Raw genomic sequence first — 15,779 nt, 5'->3', positions numbered from 1 at the left:
CCTCAAGAGTACATCTCCTGAGCCCCGAGGACCCACTGTCCTGTCACTGCCCGACACACTAAGCAGGTCAGTACACGGCATGGTAGGAGTGGGGGGTTGGTGGGGTGGGGTTGGTGGGGTAAGTTGGTGGTTGGGTTATGTATTATAGCCACAAATGGAGAGGCAAAATAGACAGATGGTGATGAGTGAAGTGAAATGGTGAGTGAGTAGTGAGTGAAAGAGAGAACAAGGCAAGCAAATAGGAGGAACTCACTCATAATAACATCAACACCAGACGGTACAGAGGTGAGGCGTCGTCATATATGTTCAACAGAGCAGCAGCACACACACACACACACACACACACACACACACACACACACACACACACACACAGGAGTTACAGAGGCAAAAGGTCAAAAGGTCAGAGGAGAAAAGACAAGACTGGCAGTGCTAAAAGGATTAATTTGGTTAAATCCACCATGATATGAGAGGAAAGAAACGACCTTCGGAGGGTTATAAGAGAAAATGATAAAATCTTTACAGGGCTAACTCAAATATTCCCCCAAAATCATACAACCTTTAGAGGGATAACTCAAATATTCTACCCCCCTAAAAACAAAAAAGTCTGATTCTCATGTAAATTGTGTTTCTGAAGTTATCACATGGGGTTCAAGGAAGGGTTGAGAGTGTGTGTCTGTCTGTCTGTCTGTCTGTCTGCCTCACAACAACAGGTAAGGTATTCACAGTACAGACCTCAATCCCTAACCCGTGAACAAAGATGTCTGCTGGAGGTCCACCTTCACTGAGGCCGGATTATAGAGTGCGACATAACCTAACCCTGGAGGATTACCTCGTCCTGAATGAGAGTATCAAATATCTCCGTTGTTTGTGGGAGTGTGGATGACGGGGTGACGTGGATGAGGGATGGTGACGTGGATGAGGGATGGCGTGGATGAGGTGCTTCTGTCTGTTGCTATCTTGTCTCTACTCTCTCTAGCATTCTCTCTCTCTCTCTCTCTCTCTCTCTCTCTTAGACAAGCCCTTAAGTGCTCTCTCTCTTTCTCCTCCCTCCTATACCCCGTGTGTGTGTGTGTGTGTGTGTGTGTGTGTGTGTGTGTGTTCTCTCTCCCCTTCTCTTCTTTGTCCTTCTATATCCTCCTTTCGTTTCCTAATCCAAGTATTTTGTTCTCAGATAGATAGATAGATAGATAGATAGATAGTTCGCCTCCTACATTCAGAGTAATGGGTGACTGTGTACCTGAGTCCCATAATATGATCTTCTTGTAGTTCAGACAGGCTCTTCCAACCTCCCTTCCTCTTCCCTCCCTCCCTCCCTCATTCCTCCCTCCCTCCCTTCAACCCCTCTTCCCTCCCTCCCTCCACACCATTCCTCCCTCCTCCCACACCATCCCTCCTCCCTCCACTCCATTCCTCCTCCACACCACATCCCTCCCTCCCTCCACTCCATCCCTCCCTCCTCCACACCCATCCCCTCCCTCCCTCCACCATCCCTCCCTCCCTCCATTCCATCCTCCCTCCTCCCACACCATCCCTCCCTCCCCCTCCACTCCATCCCTCCCTCCACACCACAACCCTCCCTCCACTCCATCTCCCTCCACACCATCCTCTCCTCCATCCATCCCTCCTCCCTCACACCACATCCTCCCTCTCCACACCATCCCTCCCTCCACACCATCCCTCCCTCCCTCCACTCCATCCCTCCCTCCCCATCCCTCCCTCCCTCCACTCCATCCCTCCCTCCCCACATCCCTCCCTCCCTCCACACACCATCCTCCTCCCTCCTCCATCCCTCCCCCAACTCTCCACCCCGCCTCAGAATGTCGTGCAGGAGGGGAAAGTTAAAAATACCTGTAATAATAATCAGCGTGAATAGTGTTGGTCCTGATGAAAATAGAGCATCCCGTCTCCACCTTGATGCCATTCTCACCCGGTCCTAAGGTACACTTCCGTGCCAATTGGAGTAAAAAGTTGCGATAAAAGATGGATTCCCAAAGGTTTGCAATTGAGAGAGAGAGAGAGAAAAAAAAAAAGAAGAGAGAGAGAGAGAGAGAGAGAGCAAAACTCTTAAGCTACGATTCAAAAGCTGGATTCTCAAAGGCTCCTAAGTTCAAGTTACAGTATCCAATTCCCTAACCTATCCCGCAATACCAAGACACTTCCACAAAAGAATCGTAAGCCATTTTTTTTACCTTACCTGGGGATGTCAGAGCGTAATTAACCGCTTCACCTGAGTCACGAAATATGATGGATTCTCAAAGGCTCCTATGTTTATTTTTATCCCTTTAATTAGAGACGCGAAGCCATATTTGTTTTCTTCATTTAAATTCCAACACAAAATGCAAATGACCCAAACTGCCCAGAGACTATCAGAACTAACCTCATAAGTCTTATTATGAGAGAGAAAAATAAAGACTTATGTATCTTTGAGAATCTATACTAATAATACTCTTTCATCGGTTCATTATTATTACCTGTCCCCTCCACACCTCCCCAAGGACAGGTGTGGAGCTGGTGAGGTGGTGTGTATATTTTGCTTTAGTAAATATTAACACGGGAGAGGTGAAGGTGTGTGTGTGTGTGTGTGTGTGTTTCTGGAACTACTCTGTTTCTTCAAGTCAGTGCAGTTACTACCGTGTCTGTCTGTCTGTCTGTTTATACACCTCCCGTACATGAAGATACAGGTATATACACACACACTCACGGACAAGAGGAGAGAACGAGAGCTTGGGTGAGTGAGTGAGGGGAAATTGTAGAGATGGAGGGAAATTTGGCGAGAGGGTGGAGGTATTGAGGTGAGGGGAGTGAGAGAGGGAAAGAGGGAGGGGAGTGAGAGAGGGAAAGAGGGAGGGGAGTGAGAGAGGGAAAGAGGGAGGGAAGATACATAGAGTGAAAAGGGGGAAAGAAATAAGCTTACTAAATCACGGAGGATAGAGAACAAAGAAATGCGAAACGGAAATAGAAAGAGAAAGCAATTGAAAGAGAGAGAGATAGAGAGAGAGAGAGAGAGAGAGAAATACACCGCTAAACGTGTAGAAGCAGAACTGTATAAGGGCAAAGAGAATAGCATACATGAACAACGAAGGCGTCCAGTTCCGCCCTTTAAGTCGTCCCGCCATAAGACTCAATATTGCCTCCCCAAGCACCACGTTAAGTTGCCAGATACACCAAGAACCAATAAACATTAACGCTCAAACTCCCACTATAACATTAGTATAAGACAGGCGAAGCGTTCGTCTGGCGTAACCTTCACAACCAATTGATTTTTTTACAACACCATCTTAGTTATAATAAAGTCTTACGTTATCGAGAAATAAGACAGAAAATTGTATGCCATGTTGTTCCCCCAACCGAGTTACCGCCAGACAGCTTACAATTTGTTTACCGGTAATGTAATTTTGTGTTATTCCGCAGCATATTACGGGAGACATCTTAAAGGTACATTAGGTTAGATGTCTTGGAGGAATGTTGTCCTTCAAAAATCTTATCTACAACAGCGGCACCAAGAATATGTTTATTTTCCCTAACCAGAAGACGATATTATTTGTTTATATATTTCTATAATTTCACCGAAAGGCTTTTCATTACGTTAACTAAACTAGCTGTTACATACCGCAGTACATAACAGCTCACAACAACAGCCGTAAAAGTTATTAATAAAATAACTTAGCTTCGTAAAACTCCAATTAATATAGACCAAATAATAAAACTCCCATTAACACATTTTTAACCGGATGAGAAAAAATTACTAATGAATTATTTATTATGTTGCCGAGTAAGTTGCTGATATCCGAAATGTTTCAGTAATTAATAAAAAGTTGAGTTATTTTCATATTTTATTAGAAACCTTTTATGTGCAGTGAACCCAGAATAATATTAATAATAACAATAACAACAGCAATACTACTACTACTACTAATAATAATAATATCAGTCCTAACCTTGACTACACTTACAAAAAAAATCTCGACTTACCTTACTTAAAGACACTTATTTAACTTAAACCACCAATACAATACAATAAAGTACAGTACAATACACAATGCAGAACAATGCAATAAAATAAAATAAAAATTGTCTGTAAATTTACGTAAAAGGAAAAATAATTCAGGATACTTACCAAGACGGAGTTGGTGACGTCACGACCTAGAATAGATTACACCTTTGTCATATTTCTTTAAAGTTTATTAAAAACAAATTATATTTACTTCTACACAAACACAAACAACAACAGTTAAATTAAATAAAAGTAGTGTAATTGAGTATAAGTCATGGATATTAACGAAACGATAAATTTAAAACAAATACAAACTAACAACCTCCAGGTAAAGCGACGAAAATATTAACCACAAGACATTAAATTTACGTTCACATAAATTATATACCGTAAATTTTCCAGATTATCTCCACAAGCTGTTATTATTATTAGTGTGAGATAAAGTCTACGGTCATAACATCGCATTTCACTGACTCCCACTACCAATGATTCTAATACTCTCTCTCTCTACCTATCTCTCGGTCTATCTATTTATCTATCTATCTATCGATCAAAGATTTCAGAGATAACAGTAAAAATTATCGCATCAAACACTGTATAACATTTAGTCAAACATCAACGGCCAAACTCCAGCTAATAGCCATGAACTATAAATTGATGTATAAACTGTAATTAAACTTTGCTTTATGTTTATACAATATTATAAAAAATGTATAATGTATGGTAGTTGTGGTGTTAAAGGGCAGGACGAGTTGTTAGGTGACTGACTGTTGTGTAATATTAGCACGGTGTTGTCTTATATTTCCTAAAGTAAAATTCCTTCTCTTAAAAAATGGTAAGAGTTTTTCTCAAGTTAATTTTTAAATACTAAGTCAAACGTCAGTAATTTTACGATAACGAAAGTAACTTAAGATATAATAAAGGAGATTATCTTTGGAAGCTTTCTGTAAATTAAGTTGTATATGTGGCTTATAAGTTTATTTAAGAGTAATAATAAATCGAAGAGCCTGGGAAAATATTTGTTTGTGATATAAGAATGGGGAACCTTCTTTATGTTGTTTATATTAGCGAGTAAGTCAGTAGCGTTCGTACAGGCACATGCAGAGAATCCGGATCGATCCTGACCTTCACCAAGAGTAAATAAATAAACAACTGAGGTTAGGTGTTGTCCTGATGAAAACAAACAACACTACACTCGAGGAGGACACACACACACACACACACACACACCTCCCTCCTCCTAACTTCTTCAACAAGATCCTATACTAACACCTTCTTCTTCTCCTCCTACAGGAAGACCAAGGATCCTCGACAGCCTCTTCACCAAGCCCTCGAAGGAAGCGGCCCCCTTACAGCCACATCCTACTCAGTGACCGTAAACCTTCAGCAGGAAACCTTCTGGCCACCACCTTCGGGATAGTTGACCGAGATGCTGTCACACAGTCACTACCGCTGATACACGAGAGGGAAAAGGTGTATGAGTGTGTGTGTGTGTGTGTGTGTGTGTGTGTGTGTGTGTGTGTGTGTGTGTGTGTGTGTGTGTGTGTGTGTGTGTGTGTGTGTGTGTGTGTGTGTGTGTGTGTGTGTGTGTGAGAGAGAGAATGAGAGAGACAGTGGGGGAAGAGAGAGGAGAACGAAGGGTGTGTAGAATAAAAAAAATAACAGGAGGGAGTAGTAAGTGTAGTGGAGGGCATAGAACACACCTGGCTCTCTCTCTCTCAGCCTTGACCCGCTAGAGGAAGGTGTTGTTACGCAAGTCACTAGGGAGTTGTGTCGCCATGGTGTGTCTACATACATACATACATGACGGGCTCAGTGTATTCCCAAGTGATTTAGTGAGATGATAAAGAGAGAGAGAGAGAGAGAGAGAGAGAGAGAGAGACAACAGACAAGCACAGTCAAAGAAAGAGACAGAGACTCGTTCCCCCTGCCTTCGTTATCGCCTGTCAATATTCAGTGACACCCAGTCTACCCTCCCCTTCCCCTTCCTCCCCTTCCCCTCCCTCCCCTTCCCTTACTGGTGTACGTGTGTCTGAGAAAAAAGATATAGAGAGAAAGGGAACATAAAGAAAGAGAGAGAAAGAGGAATAGAGAATAAAGAAGAGAAAGAAATAGATAGAAATGTTGTCTTCCTTCCTTTAGTATTGCCTTCCAATATCCCTGAGAGAGAGAGAGAGAGAGAGAGAGAGAGAGAGAGAGAGAGAGAGAGAGAGAGAGAGAGAGAGAGACCCTAGGTCGTGATCAGTGTGGCGGAAGGTGATCACTTTTCACACCCTCCAGGGGCTCCACGTGACGTCACTCATTATTCTTGACGAGAGCCGATCAATATTCTTATGACAGGTCCCATTTTAAACCTTTAAGATATCATTACCTATAAACCAACCTAACGTAATCTAACCGTACCTTAATTTGAGCGGTTGTGATGCATTCCTCTCACCATTCAAGGATCGAAGCTCAAATAAGGTAGTTAGATACGCTTTCACGTCTCTAGCTAGTTAAATAATTCACCATAATCTATCTTTCTTTTGCTGCTTGAGTAAGTCACTCGGATACGTTCTTATAGCGCTAAATTGGTGGAAAATATACAGTCAACTACAAAGCTCTAAGAATCCGGATTCACAGACGCCACAACTTGTTTACGTCCGTCATAAGGTGAAGCTGTAAACACATCCACCATGTTGTGACGTGTTGATGACCTCAGCGTTAGTCAAGGTGGCGAGGCGACGGACCTTGTCTCTTTGTTATATGTGCAACTACATAATACTATAAAGAGCGAGACAATGATTTATATATATATATATATATATATATATATATATATATATATATATATATATATATATATATATATATATATATATATATATATATTTGATCGACGTCGCAAACAGCCCTTTAATTAATTTAATTAACTTAATTAAGGCAATTAACTTACAATAACGGTAGCACCCAAACTCTCTCTCTCCATCAACCTTTTTCAGCCATCAACCAAATCTTATAATAATATCAACCAATCAACACCTCTCTAACAAGTCATCCAACGCTGCTTGGCTAACACAAGAGCAAGAGGGAAATACTAGACCAATCATTACAAAGCTTACATCGCCACTTGAAGACCCGACGCGTATTGTTCTTACCTGAGTTCAATAGACTATGTTAGGTAGAGTTAATTAACGCTATTTATGGCTTACAGATATATTAATACTGCGTTAACGAAAAATTCGTTTATATTTATAATTTAATTGGGGATATTCTATGTGTGTATGTGTATGTGTATGTATGTATGTATGTATGTATGTATGTATGTATTTATGTGTGTGTGTATATGTGTGTGTATGTATGTATGTATGTATGTATGTATGTATGTATGTATGTATGTATGTAAATAAGTATGTATGTATGTATGTAAGTAAATAAGTATGTATGTAAGTAAATAAGTATGTATGTAAGTAAATATGTATGTATGTGTGTATATATGTATGTATGTATTGTATGTATGTATGTATGTATGTATGTATGTAAGTATGTAAGGTATGTATGTATGTATGTATGAATGGGCAACAAGGCGTAGTTAGTAGTCGTATGTATAGCTGTAAGTAAATAAGTATGGTGGTGGTATTGCATGAATGGGCAACAAGTATGCATGCATGTGTACATGTGTATTGTATGTATGTATGGATGTAAGTAAATAAGTATGTATGTATGTATGTACGTCTGGTGGAGTGGTGGTGAAGGTCAACACAACACGTCATACTTAACCTTTGACCTTCCTCTATTAAATACTGAAGGAAAAATACCGCACAGAACTGTATTAAAGAAAGTATAACTGACAAAATATGACACCTTATGTGTATAACCTTGGCTCTCTCTCTCTATATACTTATCAATTTATTTCTTCCTTTCGCTTTCTATCTATCAAGCTATCTATCTATCTATCTATCTAGTAACTTACCTGTGACTCGACAGGTATAATTAGACTATCCACATTAACCTTGAAATAAAAAGTCCCTGTAATAGCCTGAAGTAATATCACCCTTACTAACCTACACCAAAGGAACGAAAATTCCTTGTCTTTTATGCATTATAATTATGAAACATCATAAGGAAATATAACCCCTATTAAATTAACGAATAAAGGTGAAATTAGCTTATTTTGCATACTTCTATCTAGGGACGACCTTCATATGGTAAACTAGCCTCTAACATCATTAACTGTATGGTTCATTTTCCTATATTATATTTTTGTGTTATGAGGTATATTATTTCACACTAATATAACCCTTATGTCACCAGGTACAGAGAGGTGTTTTTCCCACATTCTTTAATCTGCTTGAGTAGGAGTAACATCTGACCTTATACGTTTATGAATGTCTATAGTGTGTGTGTGTGTGTGTGTGTGTGTGTGTGTGTGTGTGTGTGTGTGTGTTTACCTGTAACCACCAAAAACTACAACAAAAATAATAATAATAATAATAATAATAATAATAATAATAATAATAATAATAATAATAATAACAGCAAAAATTATTACAATCATCATTCCCTTTCTCGCTCAGACACAACTACTCCCATTATCTAACAAGGACATAAACAATATTAAGTCACCTGGGGCGAAGCAGTTTATTAAAACAGGTAAACTTGGTTGCCATGGTAACAGGGGATGTTGAAGTTGCCATGGTAACGTCATGATGGGGGCAAGATGGTGTGTGTGTGTGTGTGTGTGTGTGTGTGTCTCAACAAACATGTATATTTTATCTTTGTAGTCTGTTGACGCCTAGAGATATTAACTCTCCGTAGAGACACAATGGAGAGAGATGTTGAGAGAGACAGAGACTCCCACATGTACTGTTAACAGGTCTTAATCCTTCCACAGGAACACGCGAGGTTGATCGTGGAGCGGCCAGAGATCCGGGACCCTCAGGCGGGGTTCGAGGCGCTAGGTGGTAAGTGTGAGTCATGTGGGACCTGCACTGACAGCTGCCTCAAAAAACTCGGCCTCGAGCACGAAGATGGTTCTCGCTCACCCTCCAGCGTCTCCCCGAAGGCGGAGAAGATGTACAGCTTCTTTGAGAAGAGTTTGTCGCTCGTCAGTTCCTCACCGACGCGCTTCGGGGACCATCTGGCGCCCCGGGAGAAGAGGAGTCACTCCCTGGCTACGCCCACAGCGATGGCTCATGTAGTTCGCTTCCAAGAGCTTCACAGTCGCCATGCTGAGAACCACCTCCTGAGGACGGTCAACATGGCCACCTCCAACGCCGTCCTGTCCCGCATCTCGGCGCGTCTGAGGGCCGTGACCACCGCCACCCAGCAAGAGTCTGTCGAGGAGGTGGACGAGGAGGTGGAGAAACTCGCAGCTCAAAACCCCGAGCTCGTGGACTCCCTCATCAAGGATGCGAGCGTCCTCAGCGTGACGAACACGAAGGACAAGTCTCTCCCTGCCAGAGACGCAGACCACAAGACGCCTCCCGCTGCTAAGGCGGACAACATGCGCCGCACTAAAAAACATGACCAGGTAAATCCAAGTGCCGACGTTGGCAGTAATGCCTCACAGACGACTAACGCCAACACAGACACAACGGAGAAGGCGTCCCTCTCTAGTGACACAGTAAACAAGGCGTCCCTCACTACTGACGCAGTAAACAAGGCGTCCCTCACTACTGACGCAGTTAACAAGGTGTCCCTCACTAGTGACACGGCCGCCAGAGTGTTGAACATGAGTTGTGGAGTGAGGGACTTGAAGCTTCGCCTGGACGAGAATGAGATGGAGGGCAGAGAGCGGCCGTCAGGTGGTGAGTCGCAGCGCCCTGTTGACACCATCATGATCACACAGTAACACTTCGCTCACTCAGGGTCAAGACCGGTCATCCACAATGAAGCTAGGTCACCCAGGGTCGAGACAGGTCACCCTGGGGTACAGCCTGATCACCCGGAGTCAAGTTAGATCTCCCTGGGTTCAGCTGCGTAACCTGAGGTCATCACACCGTAAATACCTTGACCGTGGACGACAACCTGAAGGTCACCATGGAGGAGGAGGAGGAGGAGGAACTTATGGTGGACGACGCAGTACGACCCACAGATGGAGTCTTTTGTACAGCAGGAATATTTGTACTAATTATTTGGCCTTACTGCCTTCCCGAGTCACCTGCCGACCAGCTCCACCATGGTCAGGGACGCCGATTCATGTGTAAACACTGATCAATCACTGACGCCTGACTTCACATGTCATTTTTACGACTGTATCTCAAACCTGTTAACAATCGATGACTTCTTGCCCAGTGTGGAGTCGAACCTGGGACCTCTGAATTATAGTTAAATGCCACGACCAACACGCCACACCGCACCACACCACAGGATCCATTATAGGAGGGAGAACGTGGGTGGGGTAGGGTGAGGTGTGGTGGGCGGCGGTGGTGGTGATAAACAACCAACAACACCGTCAGTCACCTTGAGTAATGACAGAAAACTTTGATAAATTACCGGGGTAACTAAAGTATTCCTTCCAACACAGCGTCAAGTCTCGTACGTCATGTGGTTGGTATCGTAACTTACAATACCCCCAGCACAAGAGCCATCAACTCTATAGACATACACCCTCTAATGTGTCTATTTACGAGAGGAGAAAAAATCTACCTTACGAACTTTTCAAAATCCGGATTGAGATGCTCGGGGTGACCTGACTATAAGATCTGTCCATCATATAACTCACAGTATCGGTGTTTCATATACTATACATACATACATTATATATTTTATAACAGCTCTACTCAGTGTGATTTACTTACTGTATACATTATCCAGACTCAAGTAACTTTTATCCACTCTCTCAGCTTTATACATACATACATACATACATACATACATACAGACATAACAAACATACCTTATATACATACATACATATATATAAAGTGCAAACAGTAAACATGAGATTGGATAGTATAGATGATAACTGGTCAAATAAAAGGATAAATGTTCACTTTAGCTTCGACACATTATTTACTGGATAATTTGTGGAAGGAAATTATATTGGTGTTTTTGTTTGTAATATACATTTTTTTTATAGTTGTGGGGGGGGGGAGGTTAGCAAGAGCTGAAGTTAAAACGATTTTATAAAACAAATCACGTGAACCAACCGCATTCTATCTCTCCTAACCAAAGGTAACCTAACCTAGCCTAACCAATCCCAACCCAAAGTAGCCAAACCTAACCAACCAAACTTAACCCAAGTAAACGTAACTCAACCCAATCCAACCAAACCAAAAGTAAGCTAACCTAACCCAACCTAACCCAACATAACCTAACCCAACCTAACTCACACACATTCCACATATTAAAACACCAGCTCGGTCAAGATCCCACCACCATAAATCCTGAGAAACTAATATGGCGGAGTTAAAGTGACCATTTACCACCAAGTATTAGTTTAATGTTTTAGATAATTAATCAAAATATCCTGTAAGAAATTAACCTATAGCTTATAAGACTGATGGATAAATTACTGTGCCAATTAATGTTCATCTGGATTGGTTTACTTTTTTTGTTTAAGCCATTTTTGTTATATATAATTAAGTGAGATCTTACGTTGAGGACCTGTAGGGTGAGTTCTGTGCTTCTCCCATACACAGACAGACAGACAGAGACCAGCCAGACAGATAGACAGACAGACAGACTAATTAACTGCCCTCCGCCATCTTGCTTGTCTATATATATACAAGCAGGTAAGGTTATCAAAATCTAATAAAATCTTCTACTCTTACATAATATTTACTAAGTCAAGCTGTCGGGTTCATCTCCTCAAAACACCACTAGACGCCCCACAAGACTTCACAGGATGTAATACGGATTCAAGAACGGATTCATGTGTTGGAGGTACACGAACGCACCAGGACTCAGTGTTGTGATAACTCTCGTCTTTCTCCCAGATTCTCATTGTCTTATATATTCCTCTCCCTCTAAAAATATATGTCGTTTTTTTAATATCAGTTTTACCATAGAATAATAATAATAATACTTACATGTACGTAGATAATAAAACTGTCTTGAAATTATAATACTCAAGGCGTCTCAGAAAAATGTATACAAACTACATAAAGAACAAGACAGTTTGTGTGTATACATTTTTCCGGGACACCTTATATAACCCAAACGATATCATGTGTATAAATATTTTGCTAAATGTGACCTTCTGAAGCCCATATATGACCTCAGATTTATATATAATGTATATCCCCAAGAAGCCAAAGTCACCTAACACAATGCTTTGACCTTTGTGACCCCGGGAGGCCATTGGTCGTTCTCTATGTAGTGACCTTTGATGACCTAACTTGGGGTCATTTTTATCTTTATTTGAATTATCTGGAATTTGTGTTTGATATTGTTTTAGTTTTATGGTTTAATCTCTCCCCATCTCTCTCTCTTTATTTTCTACATATCTATCTATCTTATTTCTATCTCAATCTACCCATCACTCTATTTATCTATCTATTTACTTACACCCATCTATCTTCCCCTCTCTCTCTCCATCATCACCTTCCCCCTTGCTCCCATCTTTATTAACCTAACCCCCCATTATTAAGTCATCCCCCGCGTCTCCTCACAGCCCCCAAAATACAACTGGTGTATTGTATGATCATAACCCGCCCCCCCTGGCAACACACCATAAGCCTACAACTGTATCGCTGTTCAATATGTAATACAAAAAATACAACAATATTTCAGTTTGTGTTTTATTTATGCCGCCTCGTGTGTGTGTAAATTGTAAAGGGATAATAATAATAATAATAATAATAATAATAATAATAATAATAATAATAATAATAATAATAATAATACATATAAGGTATCTCAAAAAATAACAACAACAATAACAATAATAACCTCAAAATACAATACAACTTTTATTCCATTAATAAAGAAAATCCAAACTTCAACATCAAAATTCATCCTCAAAAAAATAACATTGTATAAAAGAACAAACCCAAAAACTAGAAAAAAATATTCGTGTATTTTTTTAACGTATCTTTGACTTCCTCTAAAAAAAAAAAGACCAAAGCACAGAGATGAAAAATGTGAAAATATTATTGAACGTGTGTGTGTGTGTGTGTGTGTGTGTGTGTGTGTGTGTGTGTGTGTGTGTGTGTTATAGTCGATTATAAGTGAGGTTAGATTGAGTTGGGTTAGGTTAGATTGTTGGGTTAGGTTAGGTTAGGTTGTTAGGTTAGGTTAATATAAACACATCACACGATAATCTTCCCCTGTGTGGCCCATCAGATCATCAGACGTCTGGCACACACATTCACTCTACCGTCACGGCCAACATTACTGAACAGCTGTTACTTTTTTTTCCTATCCTGTGCCTCAACATGGGTAGAAAAACAAGCAATGGAAGAAAAAGGGGAATAACACAAAAATACGAGTAAATCAAAAGAGGAAAAAATAAAGGACGATAACGAAAAAAAATATGAGTGAATCAAAAGAGAAAAATATTGTAAGTTTTAAGGAATAGAAACAGGAGAAAAACATGACATCATTTTGCCATTGAGAGAGAGAGAGAGAGAGAGAGAGAGAGAGAGAGAGAGAGAGAGAGAGAGAGAGAGAGAGATGTACAAAACCAACCCCATAAACTACCAGACTCACACATGCAGTAAACGAGAGAATTATCCTTCACGGTCTGTTGCGTGTTGTAATATTATTTTCTGGATCGGATTTCTGTGTGTATATTTGTTAGGGTGGTGGTGTGTGTGTGTGTGTGTGTGTGTGTGTGTGTGTGTGTGTGTGTGTGTGTGTGTGTGTGTGTGTGTTTTTAGTAATATACTTTTACCACAATATGCAATTACTTACCACGTTACGACGAAAGGCTCTACACCAATCAATGTAGGTCATGGGTAGTTCAACACCAATCAGCATTCGTTATGGTATGCTTGGACCATTCAACACCCGTCATGTCCAGCCCGGAATACGAGTGGGTTTTGCCTCCTTAGCTGACTGGAGAGTGACACAATGTTGACTTATCATTACCGCAAGTCCTGCCTGGGAGAGGGAGAGAGGCACAGTGTTATGATAATGAGGGAGACGAAGATAACAAACAAGAAGAAAGAGTAAAGTAAATAATTGAAGATAAAAAAGGAAGAGGAGATGAAGAAAACGGAGAAAAAGAAGAAACGAAGGAAGGACGAAAGGAGTAGAAAAAGAAGGATAATTATGAAGCAAGTGAAATAATTATAAAATAATGAACAGTAACATAACAAAGAAGAAGATGCATTAGGAGAATAATTACGAAGACATTGCATAATAGTAGATAAATGACGAATGGCAAAAGAAATAAAGTGGACAAGAGAAAGAAAACAAGAAAATTAGATAGTAAAGAGAAAAACCGGGAATAAAGATAATAATAATAATATTAAAAACAACAACATGGCCGAAACACACAAACCCTTACAGACAGACAAAATGAGATTAGTCTATATTCGCCTTCGCTGAAGCCGTCAGGGGAGTAACAGAAAATAACAACACTGTACATTATTCGTGGAGTGAAAAAGAGTAATTGAGTAAAAAACAAACAAACAAACAAACAAATATTTATTATTCAAGTTAGTAGAGGAGGGAATATTTAAAGGCAAAACAAGAAGAGAAAGAGTCACTCGTCAATATCTCTCTCCAAAGTGAGTGAAGGAGTCATTTCCCAGGTGTGAGTATGTGAATATATGATATATATCATCTCCCTCGTGTGAGTGTATGAATGAGTCATCTCCCCGGTGTGAGTGTGTGAGAGGAGAGATGGTGGCACACGTCTCACAATCACCCGGTGCCAACACAGCCAAAATACCTGCACTAAATCCCCTTCAGTTCCTCGCTGGGAAATATTTCTTAGGACTCAGGACGGGCAACGCTCTCAGTGAATTGCGCCAATTTTTGTGGTCAAGTCAAGATCTATAATTGCCAACGAGGGTATTTATATAAAATAAATATCGAATCACAATAAATACGTAAATTTAATTTTAAAAGTATTTAATATCATATTTTTAATAAATTAGTCCTGTGTGGACACGCCTGTCCGAAGTATACAAGAGACGGGTTAAAAAAATTACAAATCGTGGAAAAACAAAAACAATGTGAACTGGGAAAGTTGACGGAAAAGCTTTAGTGTGACGCCGCCTTCACACTAGCAATTTTAGTGAGGGTTATATCTTTTCTTAGTGAAGCCTGTCAGCTGGGAAGGTAATAATGTGTGTTTGCCTGTCGTTCACGCCTGGCCCTCTGGCCTTGTTTATGAGGATTTTCACATACTCTTATTTCTGTGAATTTTCTCCTACTTTTGATTATATATTCATTCCATTCCATTATTTATTCATTCGTTACTTTATTCTGCTTGTTTCTGCTGGTGTGTATCAACGCTTGTTATTATTTACGAATGCTCATGTTTTTTTTTCTGTCGATTCGTTTCATTCTAATTAACCGTCAGTCTCGATCTTGACGACGTGTGGGTAGCTGCCACATGATAAGCGAGTCTATTATAATTTGATTGCTGGATTTAGTGGCGTGAGCAGCTGTCAGGAGCAGCAGGTCTTGGGCGTCAATGGATTACCTGTGATTCACGGACGACAGCTAGACGCGGTGATGGGCGTCGCTCTTCCCTCATTCAGGCACTAGAGGTGTTTTGTGCCTCTTGCCATCACAAGTAGCCCCACACCAACACGAAGAGAGAGGAGGCAGACACACAGAGAGACAAGGAGGCAAAGAGAGAGAGAGAGAGAGAGAGAGAGAGAGAGAGAGAGAGAGAGAG

General features: G+C 40.6%; 1 protein-coding gene and 1 long non-coding RNA gene across 2 annotated transcripts in view; one reads left to right on the top strand and one right to left on the bottom strand.

Moving 5' to 3' along the window:
* Positions 1-24: 24 nt before the first annotated feature.
* Positions 25-12,714, top strand: LOC121868259. The gene is made up of 3 exons (XM_042368654.1): positions 25-66; positions 5,291-5,470; positions 8,871-12,714. The coding sequence occupies exon 3, from the start codon at positions 9,051-9,053 to the stop codon at positions 9,828-9,830; it is 780 nt and encodes a 259-aa protein (XP_042224588.1). The 5' UTR covers positions 25-66; positions 5,291-5,470; positions 8,871-9,050; the 3' UTR covers positions 9,831-12,714.
* A 1,130-nt stretch (positions 12,715-13,844) lies between these two features.
* Positions 13,845-15,779, bottom strand: part of LOC121868258 — a 30,001-nt gene continuing 28,066 nt past the window's right edge. Inside the window, exon 3 of the long non-coding RNA XR_006089355.1 lies at positions 13,845-14,026. This is a non-coding gene — a long non-coding RNA (uncharacterized LOC121868258). The remainder of the gene's footprint in view (positions 14,027-15,779) is intronic.

Source organism: Homarus americanus, unplaced genomic scaffold (assembly GCF_018991925.1).
Source record: "Homarus americanus isolate GMGI-L3 unplaced genomic scaffold, GMGI_Hamer_2.0 scaffold19318, whole genome shotgun sequence".
Lineage (NCBI taxonomy): Eukaryota > Metazoa > Arthropoda > Malacostraca > Decapoda > Nephropidae > Homarus > Homarus americanus.
Note: the sequence above shows the minus strand (reverse complement) of the source record. Positions and strands in the feature narration are given on the sequence as shown.

What these genes read in the sequence shown, in the direction of transcription:
- LOC121868259 (XM_042368654.1), top strand. Translation starts at nt 9,051, where the DNA reads ATGTACAGCTTCTTTGAGAAGAGTTTGTCGCTCGTCAGTTCCTCACCG.